Raw genomic sequence first — 16191 nt, 5'->3', positions numbered from 1 at the left:
CCAGTCCTTGGGAGGCTGAAACAAGATTACATTCCTTACCACATACATACAAAAAAAGATATGTAAATGTTAGTCAGAAAGACCTTATCTTTATTTTCATGAATTCATACAGACTGTGACAGTGAAAAACATGTCACTGTGGATATTTTTAATATATAAAAAGTGCCGGGCGTGGTGGCACACGCTTGTAATCCCAGCATTTGGGAGGCTGAGACAGTAGGATCGCAGTTTGCGGCCAGCCTCAGCTACCTGGTGAGGTCCTTGCAACTCAGTGAGACCCTGTTTCAAAAATAAAGAATAAAAACTAGGGCTGGGGTGTAGCTTGGAGGTACAATGCCCCTGGGTTTCACCCCCAGTACCTCAAAAAAAAAGTTATAAAAGTATTTATTCTAATAGCAGAATTCTTATGACAAAATTGTAAGAAGCATTGTGTTCTGAGGTATTTCTGTTTAAGTGCTATCAGAATTTACATTGACTAAAAAGATAAGACAATGAGGATAAATATCACAAAATCTAAAATATGATCTCTTTATTTTATTTTATTTTATTTTTTGCTGTACTGGGGATAGAACCCAGGACATTCTACCTCTAAGTCATACTCCTAGTCCTATTTTTTATTCTTTATTTTGAAACAGGGTCTCACTGAGTTGCAAAGGGCCTAAGTAGCTGAGGCTGTCTGTGAACCATGATCCTCCTGTTTAGCCTCCCAAATGCTGGGATTATAAGCGTGTGGCACCATGCTCAGCTCCAATAAATGTTATTTTTGAAATACAAAGTTTTTACTTATAAATAAATTTGAATTTATTTTTATATATATAAATATATATATAAATATATATAAATATATATATAAATTTAAATAATTTTTGAATTTATAAATAAATATATATATTATATAAGGACTAATCACTTTAAAATGTTTAAAAAAATTTTTTTTTAATACTGGGAATGGAATTCAGGGCCATTCTACCTCTGAGCCAACCCCCAGTCATATTTTTTATTCTTTATTTTGAAACAGGGTCTCACTGAGTTGGAAAGGACTTCACTATGTAGCTGAGGCTGTCGGCGAATTGTGATCCTCCTGTCTTAGCTTCCCGAATGCTGGTATTATAAGCATGTGTCACCATGTCCAGCTTTCAAATGATTTTTAAAAGTGACTAAAAATCACTTATTCTGAATATCCAGAAAGCATTTTTAGCATAGCAATGCTTTTTATTTGTGTACTTAAAATTTAGAAGGTTTGCTGGGCGTGGTGGCGCACGCTTGTAATCCCCGCGCTTGGGAGGCAGAGACAGGAGGATCGCGCAGGTTCGAAGCCAGCCGCTTGCTCTGGCTTAAGAGACCCTGTTTCCAAATAAAAATATAAAAATAGGTCTGGGAGTGTAGCCCGTAGGTAGAAGGGCTTCCAGGAACCCCAGTACCACAAAAAAAAAAAATTAGAAGGTTTATTTTAATAAAGATTTTCTATAAAATGAAAGGTTTTACAGTTATGTGTTTGAAATATTTATTTATTTATTTATTTATTTATTTATTTATTTATTTATTATTTGTGGTACTGGGGTTCCTGGAAACCCTTCTACCTCCGGGCTACACGCCCGGCAAAAATTTTATTTTTTAAAAATCTTTTTTGGGCTGGGCGTGGTGGCGCACGCTTGTAATCCCTGTGCTTGGGAGGCGGAGACAGGAGGATCGCTCAGGTTCGAAGCCAGCCTCGCTGGCTTAAGAGACCCTGTTTCCAAATAGAAATATAAAAAATAGGTCTGGGAGTGTAGCCCAGAGGTAGAAGAGCTTCCAGGAACTCCAGTACCACCAAAAAAAAAAAAAAAATTCTTTTTTGTTTTCTCTTGCTTTGTCCTTCCCCAAACTACACACTCACACATGCTTATTGTGTCTGCAGTATACAGATTGCCACAGTGATTAAATTTTGTTTACCTTTTTGTTAGTAATTACTCTTGTTTTTTCATTGTGAAAACCAAGTTTGTTTTTGTTTTTGGTTGTACTGGGGATGGAACACTTCTACCTCCAGGCTATACTCCCAGACCTATTTTTTATTTTTTATTTGGAAACATGGTCTCTTAAGCCAGCAAGGCTGGCTTTGAACCTGCGCGATCCTCCTGTCTTTGCCTCCCAAGCGCGGGGATTACAAGCGTGCGCCACCATGCCCGGTGAAAACCAAGTTTTAATCACAAAAATAGTTGTGGCATGGACCTTTGCTTCTTTCGACTGTTTTTTCTTTTCTTTTTTTTTTCTTTCTTCCTGATGGTACTGGGGATGGAACCCAGGGGCTCTCTACCTCCGGGCTGCACTCCCAGACCTATTTTATATTTTATTTGGAAACAGGGTCTCTTAAACCAGCTGAGGCTGACTTCGAACCTGAGCGATCCTCCTGTCTCAGCCTCCCAAGCGCGTGGATTACAAGCATGCGCCACCACTCCCGGCTTTCCAAATATTTTGAATGCCACCATCACCCGTCTTATGATTTCAATAGAAAATATAACTCCAGAAATAATACTCATGGTCAATCCAGTACAGATTCTGTCTCTGATAGAGGCAAACAAACATATATTTCATGGATTTGGTTCAAGAAATCAGCATCTAAACCAGACGCGGTGGCGCATGCTTGTAATCCCAGCATTTGGGAGGCTGAGACATGAGGATCACAATTCAAGGACAGTATCAGCTGCTTAGTGAGGCCCTGTTTCAAAGTAAAGAATAAAAGCAGGGCGAGGTGGTGCACGCTTGTAATCCCCGTGCTTGGGAGGCAGAGACAGTAGGATCACGCAGGTTTGAAGCCAGCCATGGTGGATATATCCCCCCACCCCCAGTACTGGAAATGGAACCCCAGGGGCATTCTACCTCCAAGCTACACCCCCAGTCCTGTTTTTTATTCTTTATTTTGAAACAGGGTCTCACTGAGCTGCAAAGGGTCTCACTAAGTAGCTGAGGTTGTCCTCGAACTACGATCCTCTGGTCTCAGCCTTCCAAATGCTGGGATTACAAGTGTGCACCACCATGCCCAGCTAGATTCGGGGATATATTTTAAAAATATTTTAAAATTTTTATTTTATTTATTTATTTATTTATTTATTTACTTATTTATTTATACGATCAGACTTAGCCAGCTGTCCTAAGTCAGAGAGAGACCTCCATGTTTATATAGGACTGCTGCAATCTGGACAAAGGCATTTTTTCATTTGTCCACATGGTTCATGTACCTTCCACAGGGATATATTCTAAACTGCCCTTTTTTGAAATACCTATATTGGCTCTTCATTTCTTTCTTTATCCTTTTAAAAACAATGTGTGTTACTAGGGATTAAACCAAAGGGCCTTCTGCTCTAAGATATACCCCCAGCTCAATTTTACTTTTTCTTTTATAGTCTTGCTAAGTTGCTAATGGTCTTGCTCAGCCTCCCAAGTACTGGGAATACAGGTGTATTCTACTATACCCCTGATAAAAACTATGTTTTCAAAATGTTCATCCTTTAAAAGTTATTTCTTATTTTCCCATATTATGTTGATGCATTTGAGTGTAGCATCATTTTGCATGATTATCTTTTAAAAACAGCTTAGGTTCTTTAGTGTTTAATGCTTAGAGCTTATCATCTCAAATAGTTTGATAACCTTTCTACCTCCTTCCCTCCCTCCCCTTTTCCTTTCTCCTTTCTCTTCCCTCTCTTCCTCTCCATCTTCCTTCTCCTCCCCCTTCTTGCTTTCTTTCTATTGGGGATTGACCTCAGGTAATGTACCTCTGAGCTACATCCCGTCTTTTTTTGTTTGTTTGTTTGTTTTGAAACGGGGTCTTGCTAAGTTCCTAAGGCTGTCTTTGAATCTGCTACCTTCCTGTCTTAGCCTCCCAAGTACTGGGATTAAAAGCATGAACCAGGCTTAGATAACATTTTTTTTACATCCATTATTTGCAATTTTCCATATTGAAACTCTCATTTTCAGGCATATTCTATCAGCTTTTTTTTTTTTTTTTTACTACTTAGGAGAAAAAATTAAGTCATACGTAAGCTCAAATTTTATTTGTGTATTCCTCCTAGGTCATAACTCTTGAGGATTGTTTTTGCTTTATTTCTGTCTTGAAATAATTTCTCTATGACTTTCCTTGTTTGATACAGAAGTATAGGTGACAACCATCTATTTTTCTTAATTTTCTGTTTATTCTTTCAAATAGATCTGATAGGTTAATTAGGCATGCTTTTTCTTTACAGAAACTATGTTGGTTTCTTTGTGAATTTATAGGGAACTTCTTAAGACTGTTTTTGAACCTGCATTAACTATTAGTTTTTTTTTTTTAAACTCTTTTTACTACAGGTTGTTGTAGTGAGTAGTGTCCATATAACAAATTTTAAATGAGGTTTTATTTTACCTTTACTATATTATTTTAATTAAGTCACTTATATTACTTTATAATCAATTAATTTGACAAAAAAATCCTAGGTTTGCTATATTTTCCTGAGAATCTTTTTTCCCCAAAAATGCTTTAATGAATAGTACACTGGCATCTTGTTTGAGTTATATATTTATTTTATGGATAAAGAAGCTAAGTTTTAAATATTAAATATTTTTAATAATTATCTGATGATTAAATAACTTGCCCACATTCACTAAATATAGAGTGACAGAGTGGGGCTTCACAACTCATAATGCCCTTGTTTAGCTTCTGTGTTGCATTATTTCAGTCTAGGAAAAAAGATGTGAAAGGCCCTATTCTTTGGCTATGGAGATATTGATTGAGTATATAAAACTAAAAAGAAGGGTTGTATCATTTTCTTACAATTACTAGGACTATAGGACTAGGACTAATTATAATGTATTGTTTGAGTTGAAATGAAATAATAGACTGGATTATGAAACTAAATAATACAGTATATAGTTAGATTTCTGAAGCTGTGTTTGAGGTATTATAATTAGATGACATCAACACACTTGATTGTCAACTTCATGTGATTTATATTATTTTGTATTTTCTCTTTATCAAATTTGCCATAATGTGGCCATAATTTTATTTCTAGGTCATAGGCCTGTATCGATTATGTGGTTCAGCAGCAGTTAAGAAAGAACTTCGAGAGGCTTTTGAGAGGGACAGCAAAGCTGTTGGTCTGTGTGAAAACCAGTACCCAGATATAAATGTAATAACAGGTAATAAATAGATTTTATTGCATATACTCACTCTGGAAATATTACTTTCCTTCCTTTATAAACACTATTTTCTGCCTTATTTTCTGTGGGGTGATACTAAGATATGGTCCCTGCCCTTAAACAGCTAACAAATGATGAGGCAGGGAATAAGACATACATTAAATTAACTGTAGTAGCCAGTGTGCTTCTGCTTTCATAGATGGATAAATAAAATGCCATGTGAGTTCATTTTGTCTAGGGTGATATAAAGGTCATTCACTATCTGGTTAGAGAATTTAGATTTATTTACTAGGCAGAGGGGCTCCATTAAAGATTTTTGAGGAGGGGAAAACAGTTGAGGATTGTTTTCAGAAATATTAATCTGGCAATTCTTTATTTGATGGTTTGAAGAGACTAGAGGAAGGAAAATCAGGAAGCCTTGGAGATAGTAGAGGTAATAAGAGCTAAAGGAGGCTTGTAGCAAGAGAGGAAGGAGGAAAAGTAGATTTGAAAGGATGTGTAGTATAAGAGGGGCCAAACATGATTTTGAAACCATGTGATTGTCTACTATTAGTAAAAAAGAAAAAAAAAAACTGAGAAGATGGAAATATAGAAGTACTGGTTTGATGGGGAAATGTTAAAGAATATTAATTGGGTTTTGGATATATTGTATTTGAAGTAGTAGTGGGAGATGTAAATGGATATATATCAAAGTTGAAAGTACTCATTTGCTACTAAGAAAAAGATGTACTAAAATTGGAGGAGGTCTTAACTCAAGTGGTGAGCATAATCCAGTACATAGTATTGGGAATTTACCTCCACTAACCCTGAGAGATGAAAGTAAAAAGCAGCCATTTGAGGGTTATTGGTATGTGAGTACAATTAAATCCTTACAATTTTCCATAAGGTTTAATAAGGTAAGAACTTTTGGAGTCAGATAAGAAGAGACATTAAACGAGATCAAAGGATCCAGGCGTGGTGGCGCACGCTTGTAATCCCCACGCTTGGGAGGCCGAGACAGGAGGATCGCGCAGGTTCAAAGCCAGCCTCAGCTGGTGTAAGAGACCCTGTTTCCAAATAAAATATAAAATAGGTCTGGGAGTGTAGCCCAGAGGTAGAAGGCCTCTGGGTTCCATCCCCAGTACCACACACACACACAAAAAAGAGGTCAAAGGAAAGGAAACAAAGTTTGGGAGGCAGACAACAGAGGTTAAGGAATGGTGATGGTGTACAGAAGAGGCCTTTGAGTTTGGCCATTAGAAAATTGTTCATAACCTTATTACTAATTAATCTCCAGGGTCTGTTTATTGTCTTGTAATTTTATGGGTTTTTGCTCTGCTTTTTAATTTTCATTTTTGTTGTTGTTTTCATTATTATTAGTGTTGTTGGTGTTGTACTGGGGATTGAAGTCAGGGGCATTCTTCTGAGCTATACTCCCAGCTTATTTTTTATTCTTTATATTTGAAACAGCATCTCTCTAAATTGCGGAGGGCCTCACTAAAGTAGCTGAGCCTGGCTGCAAACCTGCGATCCTCCTGTCTCTCAAGTACTGAGATTACAAGCATGCACCATCATGCCTGGCTGTTTGCTTTTTTTTTTTTTTTTTTTTTTGGTACTGAGGGTGGAACCCAGGGGCCTTCTACCTCCAGGCTATACTCCCAGACCTATTTTATACTTTATTTGGAAACAGGGTCTCACTAAGTTGCTGAGAGCCTCACTATGTAGCTGAGGCTGGCTTCGAACCTGTGCGATCCTCCTGTCTCAGCTTCCCAAGCGCGGGGGATTACAAGCGTGCGCCACCACACCTGGCATGTTTGCTTTTTTATTATCAAAGTTTTCAAGCATATGCAAAAGTATAATGGAATAATAAGCGTTTTTCTTTTTTTCTTTCTTTCTTTTTGCAGTACTGGGGATGGAACCCAGGAGCATTCTACCTCCGAGCTACACCCTCAGCCCTATTTTTTATTCTTTATTTTGAAACAGGGTCTTAGCGAATTGTGAAGGGTCTCACTAAGTAGCTTGAGGCTGTCCATGAACTGCCATCCTCCTGTGTCAGCCTCCCAAATGCTGGTTTAAAAAGTGTTTGCCTCCCGGGTGTGGTGGTGCATGCTTATAATCCCCGCGCTTGGGAGGCTGAGACAGGAGGATCGCACCTGTTCAAAGCCAGCCTCAGCTACTTAGTGAGACCTTGTTTCCAAATAAAATATAAAATAGGTCTGGGAGTATAGCCCAGAGGTAGAAAGCCCCTGGGTTCCACCCCCAGTATCACCAAAAAAAAAAAAAAAACCCCCAAAACCCTTTGCTACCATGCCTGGCTTGATAAGCCCTCTGTATTCACTACTTAGTTTCTATAATAATCAACATAGGACCACACTTACCTGATTTATATCCTCCATTTGATCCTTTCCAAGCCTTGATTGTTTTGAAGCAAATCCAGCTATCATGCTTTCTTGTAGAGGGCTCACTATGTTTCTTCATGTTTTCTGTGTATTTTGATATTTCTTTCTCGTCTCTCTACTGTCACCTCAATTCTTTCTTGCTGTAATATGTTTCTCTTCATATTTGCTTTATTATTTTACACATAATTGGTAAGAATTTGAGGAAGGTTCACCTTGCATATATTAAAGAGATTATTGTTGGTCAAAACCCTTCAGATTAGCCGGGCGTGGTGGCACACGCTTGTAATTCCAGCATTCGGGAGGCTGAGACTGGAGGATCATGGTTCGTGGACAGCCTCAGCTACTTAGTGAGGACCTCCGCAACTTAGTGAGACCGTGTTTCAAAATAAAGAATAAAAAATTTGGGCAGAGGATGTAGCTTGGAGGTCAGATGCCCCTGAGTTCCATCCCCAGACCTGCAAAAAAATAAAATAAAACCCTTCAGATTACTCTAAGGATTGAAGCTTACCAAGTAGTTGAAGTTCCTACTCTGAATGCTGACTGACCATATTTTCATAGAGAATTTAATATATACTCTTGGATAGCCAAAGAGAACAAACCAAGGCACTTTTTCTTTCTCATGTCTTAACAACAGTGGTTACTTTTATTTTTTATGAAGGACAAAGCTTATTTCAACAAAAATAAGATTGTTTTTTAAAAAAAAACAGGAATGTTCTGTTCTTCCCTTGTCAATATGTAATTAGCAAAATGAGCAAAGGACCCAACTTCTAGGAAAGTAAACTTTATAAATTAAAGTGGATTTTTTGGCTAGATATCAGTGGCAAAGCATTTGCCTAGCATTTGATCCCTAACAATAGAGGGGGGAAAAGTGGAATTTTTGTCTTGGAGAAATCGTGTGTGTGTGTGTGTGTGTGTGTGTGTGTGTGAGAGAGAGAGAGAGACACAGACACACACAGACACACACACACACACACACACACACACACACACAGAGAAAGACAGAGAGACAAGGGATCAAACCCAGGGGAATTCTACATCTGAACTACCCCTCCGCTCCCAGCCCTATTTTTTAATTTTTATTTTGAGACAGGATCTGGCTAGGTTGTGTAGGGTGTGAAGGCCTCACTAAGATGCTGAGGCTGTCCTCAAACCTGTGATCCTCCTATCTCAGCCTCCCAAATACTGGGATTACAGGCATGCTCTGAACCTTGATTTAGAAATAAAGAATTATGTTAAATGTGTATTATTTTAAAGGATGAAATGGTATGGTTTGAATTATTTGCTGTAAGAAGGGATTTGTAATTTGGGATATTTGCAGCCTATGTTAAAGATATGAACAGTGGGCCAATGCAATGAATATTGAAATTACAGCTTTTTTTTTTTTAAATTGAGGATTGAACCCAGGGTATTCTAACTCCAACATATACCCCCGGCCCTTTATGTTTTTTTATTTTGAAATAGGGTCTCCCTAAGTTGCTAAGAGAAAAGAAGGGTCTCGGTTATTCTTTCCTACTCCTCTGTTTTTCACTTTACTAGTTATCCTTTATTTTTGCTTGATCAGTTCTCTTGTCATTTCTTGCTTTAGTTATATTGGATTTCATTGTTCATAATTTTAGCCACTTTATAAAAATGTCTTCAATGTGCTTCATTGTTCCTTCTTCCTACTCATCTGGCAAAACCTGCACTCTGCCTGTCAATTGTTAGTCTTGTTAATAACCTTATTGTGAGCCGGGTGAGGTGGTGCACGCCTATAATCTCAGCACTTGGAAGGCAGAGACAGGAGGATCACAGGTTTGAAGACAGCCACTACAACTTTGTGAGGCCTTCCACAACTTAGTGAGACCCTGTTTCAAGATAAAAAATAAGATAGGGCTGAGGTATAGTTCAGATGTAGAATGCCCCTGAGTTCAGTCCCCAGTACCAAACCCTCCCTCTCAAAAAGAAAACTTTATTGAGGCACAGTTTCTACATGGTAGACAAAATGTATGTATTTAAAGTACACAATTGGATGTTTTCACAAATATATGTACCATGGAACTGTAAGAACAATGAATGTAATGAACACAAGTATTATCTCCAAAAGATTCCTCCTGCTCCTTTGCAATCTCTCCTGCCTGCACCTTCTGCGTTGTCCCCTGGCCTGAGGCACTCACTGCTCTTTCTGTCACCAGTTTCATTTTCTAGAATGCATATAATGTAATCATCAGTAGAATCTCTTTTGTTGTAGAAACGGGGGATCTCTCCTCTTTTACTAGCAAAATTATTTTTAGATTCATCCTTACTACTGTGAATATCTATGGTCTGTTTCCTTTTTGCTGCCCAGTAGTATTCACATTGAATGGATGTCTCCATTCCATCTATTAATAGAACTTTGTGCTGTTTCTACTTAAGCACTATTACAAATAAAACTGCTGTGAACATTCATGTAATAAGTTGTTAGATGGACATATTCTTTCATTTTTCTTCCTTCATCTATGTATCTGTCTGTCTGTCCTTTTTTCTCTTGCAGTACTGAGGAGCTCGTGTTATTTAGGTGCTCTACCCTGAGCTACACCTTCATCTCTATGTGCTTTCAGTTCTTTTGGATAAATATTTCTTTTATGCTAAGTCACACTGTCTTGATTATTATGGCTCTCTACTATAGAGTCTTGAAGTCAGGTACTCTTAAGTCTCCAACTTTGATATTTTTCTAAAATGCTTTTGATTTTTCTAGGTCTTTTGTATTTCATGTGAATTTAGAATAGTTACTGTACCAATTTTAAAAAGCCCATTGGCTTTAGATTAGGATTTCAGATGCCAATCTGAGAGGAATTGGCATTTTTAGGAATATTGAATTGTGGTGTTAGAACATGATATATCTATCCCCCCCCCCCTTTTTCCCCAGTACTGGGGATTAAACCCAGAGGCATTCTATCTCCCAGCTATACCCCCAGCCCTTTTTTATTCTTTATTTTGATATAGGATCTCACTAAGTTGCAGAGGCCCTCACTAAGGAGCTGAGGCTGATCATAAACCTGTGATCCTCCTGTCTCAGCCTCTTAAGTACTGGGATTACAAGTGTGTACTACCATGACCAGCTCTGTCTGTCTGTCTCTCTTTATGTTTAATTTTTTTCATTACATTTTAATTTATAACGTGTAGCTCTTGCATGTTTTACCACATTTATCCCTAAATACTGACATGTCATGTCCTTTTGGCCATTTGCATATTTTCTTCAGAGAAATGTTTATTCTGAACTTTTGCCTATTTTATTTATTTTTTCTATGGTAGGAGTTGGGGGAAGGGCTAAATGAGCGATGTGTGCATGTATGCCTCTACCATACTTTTGCTTAACCCAAGTTTATAAAGATCTGCACCATTTTCTTTTGGGTTGCATAGTGTTAGCTCTTATATTTAGATTTGTTATTCATTTGGAGTTAATTTTTTTATATTGTGCAAAGAAAGAGCCCAACTTTATCTCTGAGCTACACTCCTATCCCCTCCTTTAAAAAATTTTTTTATTTTCATCTTGAAACAGGGTCTCACTAAGTTGAAGCTGGCTGAAGCTGTGATCTTCCAGCCTGTGATCTTCCTGTCCCAACTTCTCAAGTATTGAGATTATAGACATGAGCTACCACACCCAGCCAGCATGCCTGCCTTGCTTCCTTGCTTTTTTTTTCTCCCTCCCTCTCTTTCTTTCTTTTTGCAGTATTGGGGATAGAACCCCAGGGGCATTCTACCTCCGTGCTATACCCCCAGCCTTATTTTTATTTTAATCTTTATTTTGAAACTGTCTCACTAAGTTGCAGAAGGCCTCACTAAGCAGCTGAGGCTGGCTGCAAACCTGTAATACCCCTGTCTCAGCCTCCCAAGTACCGGGATTGTAGGTGTGCCACTATATGTGGCTCTTTAATTCTTTTTTTTTTTTATTTTTTGGGTGATACTGGGGATGGAACCCTTCTAACTCCGGGCTACACTCCCAGACCTATTTTATATTTTATTTGGAAACAGGGTCTCTTAAGTCAGTGAGGCTGGCTTCATACCTGCACGATCCTCCTGTCTCCGCCTCCCAAGCGCAGGGATTACAAGCGTGAGCCACCACACCTGGCCTCTTTAATTCTTGATAGTAATTTGAGCCTTTTCTTTTTTCTTGGTTACTCTGCCAAAAGGTTTGGCAGTTTTGCTGATCTTCTCAAAGAACCAACTTGTGATACTGATTTTGTTTTCTACTCTGATTTTTATATATTTGTTTTCTTCTGCTTACTTTGATTATAACATGCGCCTCTTTTTCTAGTTTTGTTTTGTTTTGTTTTGTTTGTTTGTTTTGTCCATACTGGGAATTGAACCCAGGGGCATTCTGTCTTTGAGCTATGTCCCCAGCCCTTTCTTTTTTTGAAACAGGGTCTCTCTAGGTTGCTGAGAATCTCACTATAACCTACATACTGGGATTACAGGTGTGTGCCACCATACTTTATTTTTTTGTGTATGCATGTGATACTGGGAATTGAAGCCAGGGGCATTCTACCTCCAAGCAACACCCTCCCTCAGCCCTTATTCTTTTTTTTTTTTTTTTAATGTGGTACTGGTGTTCCTGGAAGCCCTTCTACCTCCGGGCTACACTCACAGACCTATTTTATATTTTGATTTGAAAACAGGGTCTCTTAAGCCAGTGTGGCTGGCTTCGAACCTGCGTGATCCTCCTGTCTCTGCCTCCCAAGCACGGGGATTACAAGTGTGTGCCACCACGCCTGGCTCCTTATTCTTTATTTTGAAACAGGGTTTCACTAAGTCGTGGAGGGCCTCAGTAAGTAGCTGAGGCTGGCCTAGAACCTATAGTCCTCATTCTCAGCCTCCCAAGTACTGGGATTACAAGCCTGCGCCACCATGCTTGGCTCCTTTTTTTCTTTTTCTCATGTAGACTTCTGACTATTTTAGAACAGTTTCTAGTAGCTAGATTTTCCTCTAAGCTTTGCTTTAGCTGCATCCCTCAAATTTTGGTAGGCTGTGTTTTTATTTTCATTTTGTTTAGAATACTAATTTTCTTCTCTAATCCATGGGTTATTTAAAAGTATATTAGTTCATTTCCAAATATTTAGAGGATTTTTCTAGATACTTTTCTATTACTGATTTTTTAATTTAATTTTATTATAATCACAGAACATACTCCATAGACTTAAAAGCTTTGTTTTTATATAGATTTATTTTAAAGCCAAGATTTTTCCCCCAACCCCTGGAGTAAATGTTCCATTTGAGCTTTTTTGTGTTTTGGTGGTTTGGGATAGAGTGTGCTCTTACTATCAATAAAATCAAGTTGATTAGTAATCTTGTTCCAGTATTCTGTGTCTTTTTTTTTTCTACTTGATGATACGGGTGGTGAAATTTCCAGCTAAAATTGTGGTATTGTTTGATTCTTATTCAAATTATTTTTGTTTCTACCCGATACAGGCACCCTGCCATTTCCTTTTCTTTAAAAATTTAAGTTATACATGTATTAGGCTACTTGAAGTTATTATATAGCTCACTGATAATTTGTTCATTTTTCCACCATCTGTTTCATTTAGATTGCTTCTCTTGCTGTATCTTCAAGTTACTAGTCTTTTCTTCTGATATTAGTCACATCCATTGCATTTAGTGTGTATGTTTGGTACTAGGGAACAAACTCAGGGACGTTCTAACTCCAAGTTACTCCTTGAGCCCTTTTCTTACTTTTCATCTTGAAACAGGGTCTTGCTAGGTTGCGGAGAGACCCCCTATGTTGCTGAGGCTGGCCTTAAACCTAGGATCCTCCTGTCTCCGCCTCCAGTACTGGGATCACAAGTGTGCACCACCACATGTGTCCCATCCATTGCATTTTAAGCCTCATATATTCTCATTTTTACTACTAGAAGTTTGATTGGGAGACTTCAAAATTAACTAGGTTTGAGTGATGCTTGCAAAAAGTATGTTTGTTTTTTTTTTATCAGCGCTTCCACCCTGTCTTTAGTTTCCATTGTTTCTATTTAATATTGTTCCACTCTCCTCAAACCTAATTTCTCCCATGTCACTTGACTCATGACCTTCACAGAGAAAGTAGAAACCATCAGCTGGGAACTTCCACTTCTTGTGAAACAACCTATCAGTGTGCCTTCTTTGGCATCCATCCTTTGTAGTTTCCACTTTGCTTTCTGTAATAGTTTTGAGATGATTTTCCTCATATCTTAACCTAATTCTAATTCTTTTATGTGTTCTCAAGAGTCTCTTCTTTCCTCTAGGGATTTTGCTTAATTGAACTAATTCTCTCTTGGGCCTTGAAACCTTTTTTTTTTTTTTGTGGTACTGGGGATGAAACCCAGGGGCTTTCTACCTCTGGCCTACACTCCTAGACCTAGTTTGTATTTTATTTGGAAACAGGGTCTCATTCAGTTGCTGAGAGCCTCACTTAAGTAGCTGAGGCTGGCTTCGAATCTGCGTAATCCTCCTGTCTCAGTCTCCCAAGTACTGGGATTAGAAGCTTGCACCACCACGCCTGGCTTTGAAACCTTTTTGATATCTCCTTTACACTATGTTAAATGTCCAAGTGTCTTTTATCCCTACTTTGATCCTGCTTCTCACCAGTCCTTTATGGTTATCACCTTTTCTCAAAACCAGGTTTCTTGAATAGGTCATCTATAGCTCTGTTTACTTCCCATTCACTTACTAACCAACTGCTTGATTCCAGTATCCTTTATTCCCCTGAAACTATTTGCTGATGTTGCTGATTTCCATTTTTTGTTCTTATCTCAAATTGTCTCTAAATCATTGTTTTCTCTAGCTAGTTATAAAAATCAGCTTCCATAGAATCACAGGAAGAAATTGTTAAAAGTGTAGGAGCCTAAGAAATACTGCTCCTTACAGAATTTAATGCCATTCTTAACTAGTTTCAGTATTGTTTATATTATTTCCTACCACAGTACCACAGATTGTGTGTGTGTGTGTGTGTGTGTGTGTGTGTGTGTGTGTGTGTGTGTGATATGCCAGGGATTGAACCCAGGGGGCATTTTACCTCCAAGCTATATTTCTAGCCCTTTTTTATGTTTTTGTGTTTGAAACAGGATCTCACTAGGTTGCTGAGGCTGGCCTAATACCTGTGAAACTCTTATCTCAGCCTCCCAAGTACTGGGGTAGCAGGTGTGCACTATTGTTCCTAGATTCAGATTAACCTTTTAGACTAAGTTCTTAGCGAAGAAGAGCTTGCATGTAATAATGTTTTGAGAGTCAGAATATTTTCTGTGGTCATATTCCAGCTTTTAGCTAGCGTCATTCTTGCCTTGCTTATCTGTAGCAATTACTACTTTTAACTGTCTTCTCTACTGTAGGTAATATCAAGTAGTTAAGAGCTACTTGTGGTATTTTAGGAATTGACTTCCTTCACTCCTATAATGACAAGTCTGATGTTTTCTCTTCTTGGCTTTTGGTTTGTTTGGTTTTAGTAATATTTTTTTTCCTTTCATATAATAGTGCAGTATTAAGATTATCTAACCACTTGGTATATCTATTTAAGATACATCTCCAAGTGGGGCGTGGGGGTGCATGCTTGTAATCCAGTACTTGGTAGGCTCAAACAGGAGGATCCTGATTCATGGCCTGCCTCAGCTACTTAGGCCCTCTGCAACTTAGTGAGGCCCTGTTTCAAAATAAGGAATACAAACTAGGGCTGGGGGTGTAGCTGGGAGGTAGAATGCTGCCCCTGTGTTTCATCCACAGTGCTGCAAAAAGAAAAATCTTCAATGTTGGAAAGGAAATGCATTTATATATCTCATTTATTTGTGAGGACTTTGAGTCACCATACCCTTTGGATATTAATAAATGCCAAGTAACTTAAAATTTGTATAATTGGAAATAATTATTTACAACTAACAGTATACCTTTCTTCTGTTTTACTTTTTTTTTTTTTTTTTGTGGTACTGGGGTTCCTGGAAACCCTTCTACCTCCAGGATACACTCCCAGACCTATTTAATACTTTTTTATTTTTGGAAACAGAGTCTCTTAAGCCAGCAGGTCTGGCTTCAAACCAGCATGATCCTCCTGTCTCCGCCTCCTAAGCGCGGGGATTACAAGCGTGCGCCACCACGCCAGGCTGTTTTACGTGTTTTTAGAGGAGCTTTTTATAGGGGGACAGATTCAGCAGGGCATATGTATCAAAAATATTTTATGATTAATACACCTAACATGTATGGTAATTGGAAATTATGTGTGTGTGTTTTTAGCATGCTTTCAAAACAAAGTTAGTTATCAAGACAACTTTAAAAATACAAAATGCTAGTGTTTTGTTAAAGCACTTTTTTATGTTTTTGCTTTCATTTTTAGAATATTAAAAGTTGGTTATAATAATGCTTATATTTTGAAAAAACTCATCATAGTTCTATTCTGATGACCAATCACCAACTATCTCTTGTTTTCTAAAGGTGTTCTTAAGGATTATTTAAGAGAGCTTCCTTCTCCTCTGATAACAAAGCAGCTTTATGAGGCTGTACTAGATGCGATGGTAAAAAGTCCTTTAAAAATGTCATCAAATGGTTGTGAGAATGATCCAAGTGACTCCAAGTTCACTGTTGACTTGCTGGATTGTCTGCCAGATGTTGAGAAGGTAGGAATAATTGGTGTACTTATTCCCTGAAAATAGAGCTAATGAATTACATACTTAGCACCAGGGATACAGATTTCTAG

At 38.0% G+C, this 16191-nt stretch overlaps 1 protein-coding gene across 1 annotated transcript in view; it reads left to right on the top strand.

The window, feature by feature from the left end:
- The window catches only part of SYDE2 (synapse defective Rho GTPase homolog 2), a gene marked incomplete at its 3' end in the record, with an annotated part of 54804 nt that overhangs the window by 26289 nt on the left and 12324 nt on the right, over nt 1–16191 (top strand). The window contains exons 4-5 of the mRNA XM_080693268.1: nt 5022–5148; nt 15930–16111. Of these exons, the coding sequence (XP_080549394.1) occupies nt 5022–5148; nt 15930–16111 (309 nt within the window). The remainder of the gene's footprint in view (nt 1–5021; nt 5149–15929; nt 16112–16191) is intronic.

Source organism: Muscardinus avellanarius, assembly GCF_963383645.1.
Source record: "Muscardinus avellanarius genome assembly, chromosome: 3".
NCBI classification, from domain to species: Eukaryota; Metazoa; Chordata; class Mammalia; order Rodentia; family Gliridae; genus Muscardinus; species Muscardinus avellanarius.
This window is presented reverse-complemented; position numbering and strand designations above follow the sequence as displayed.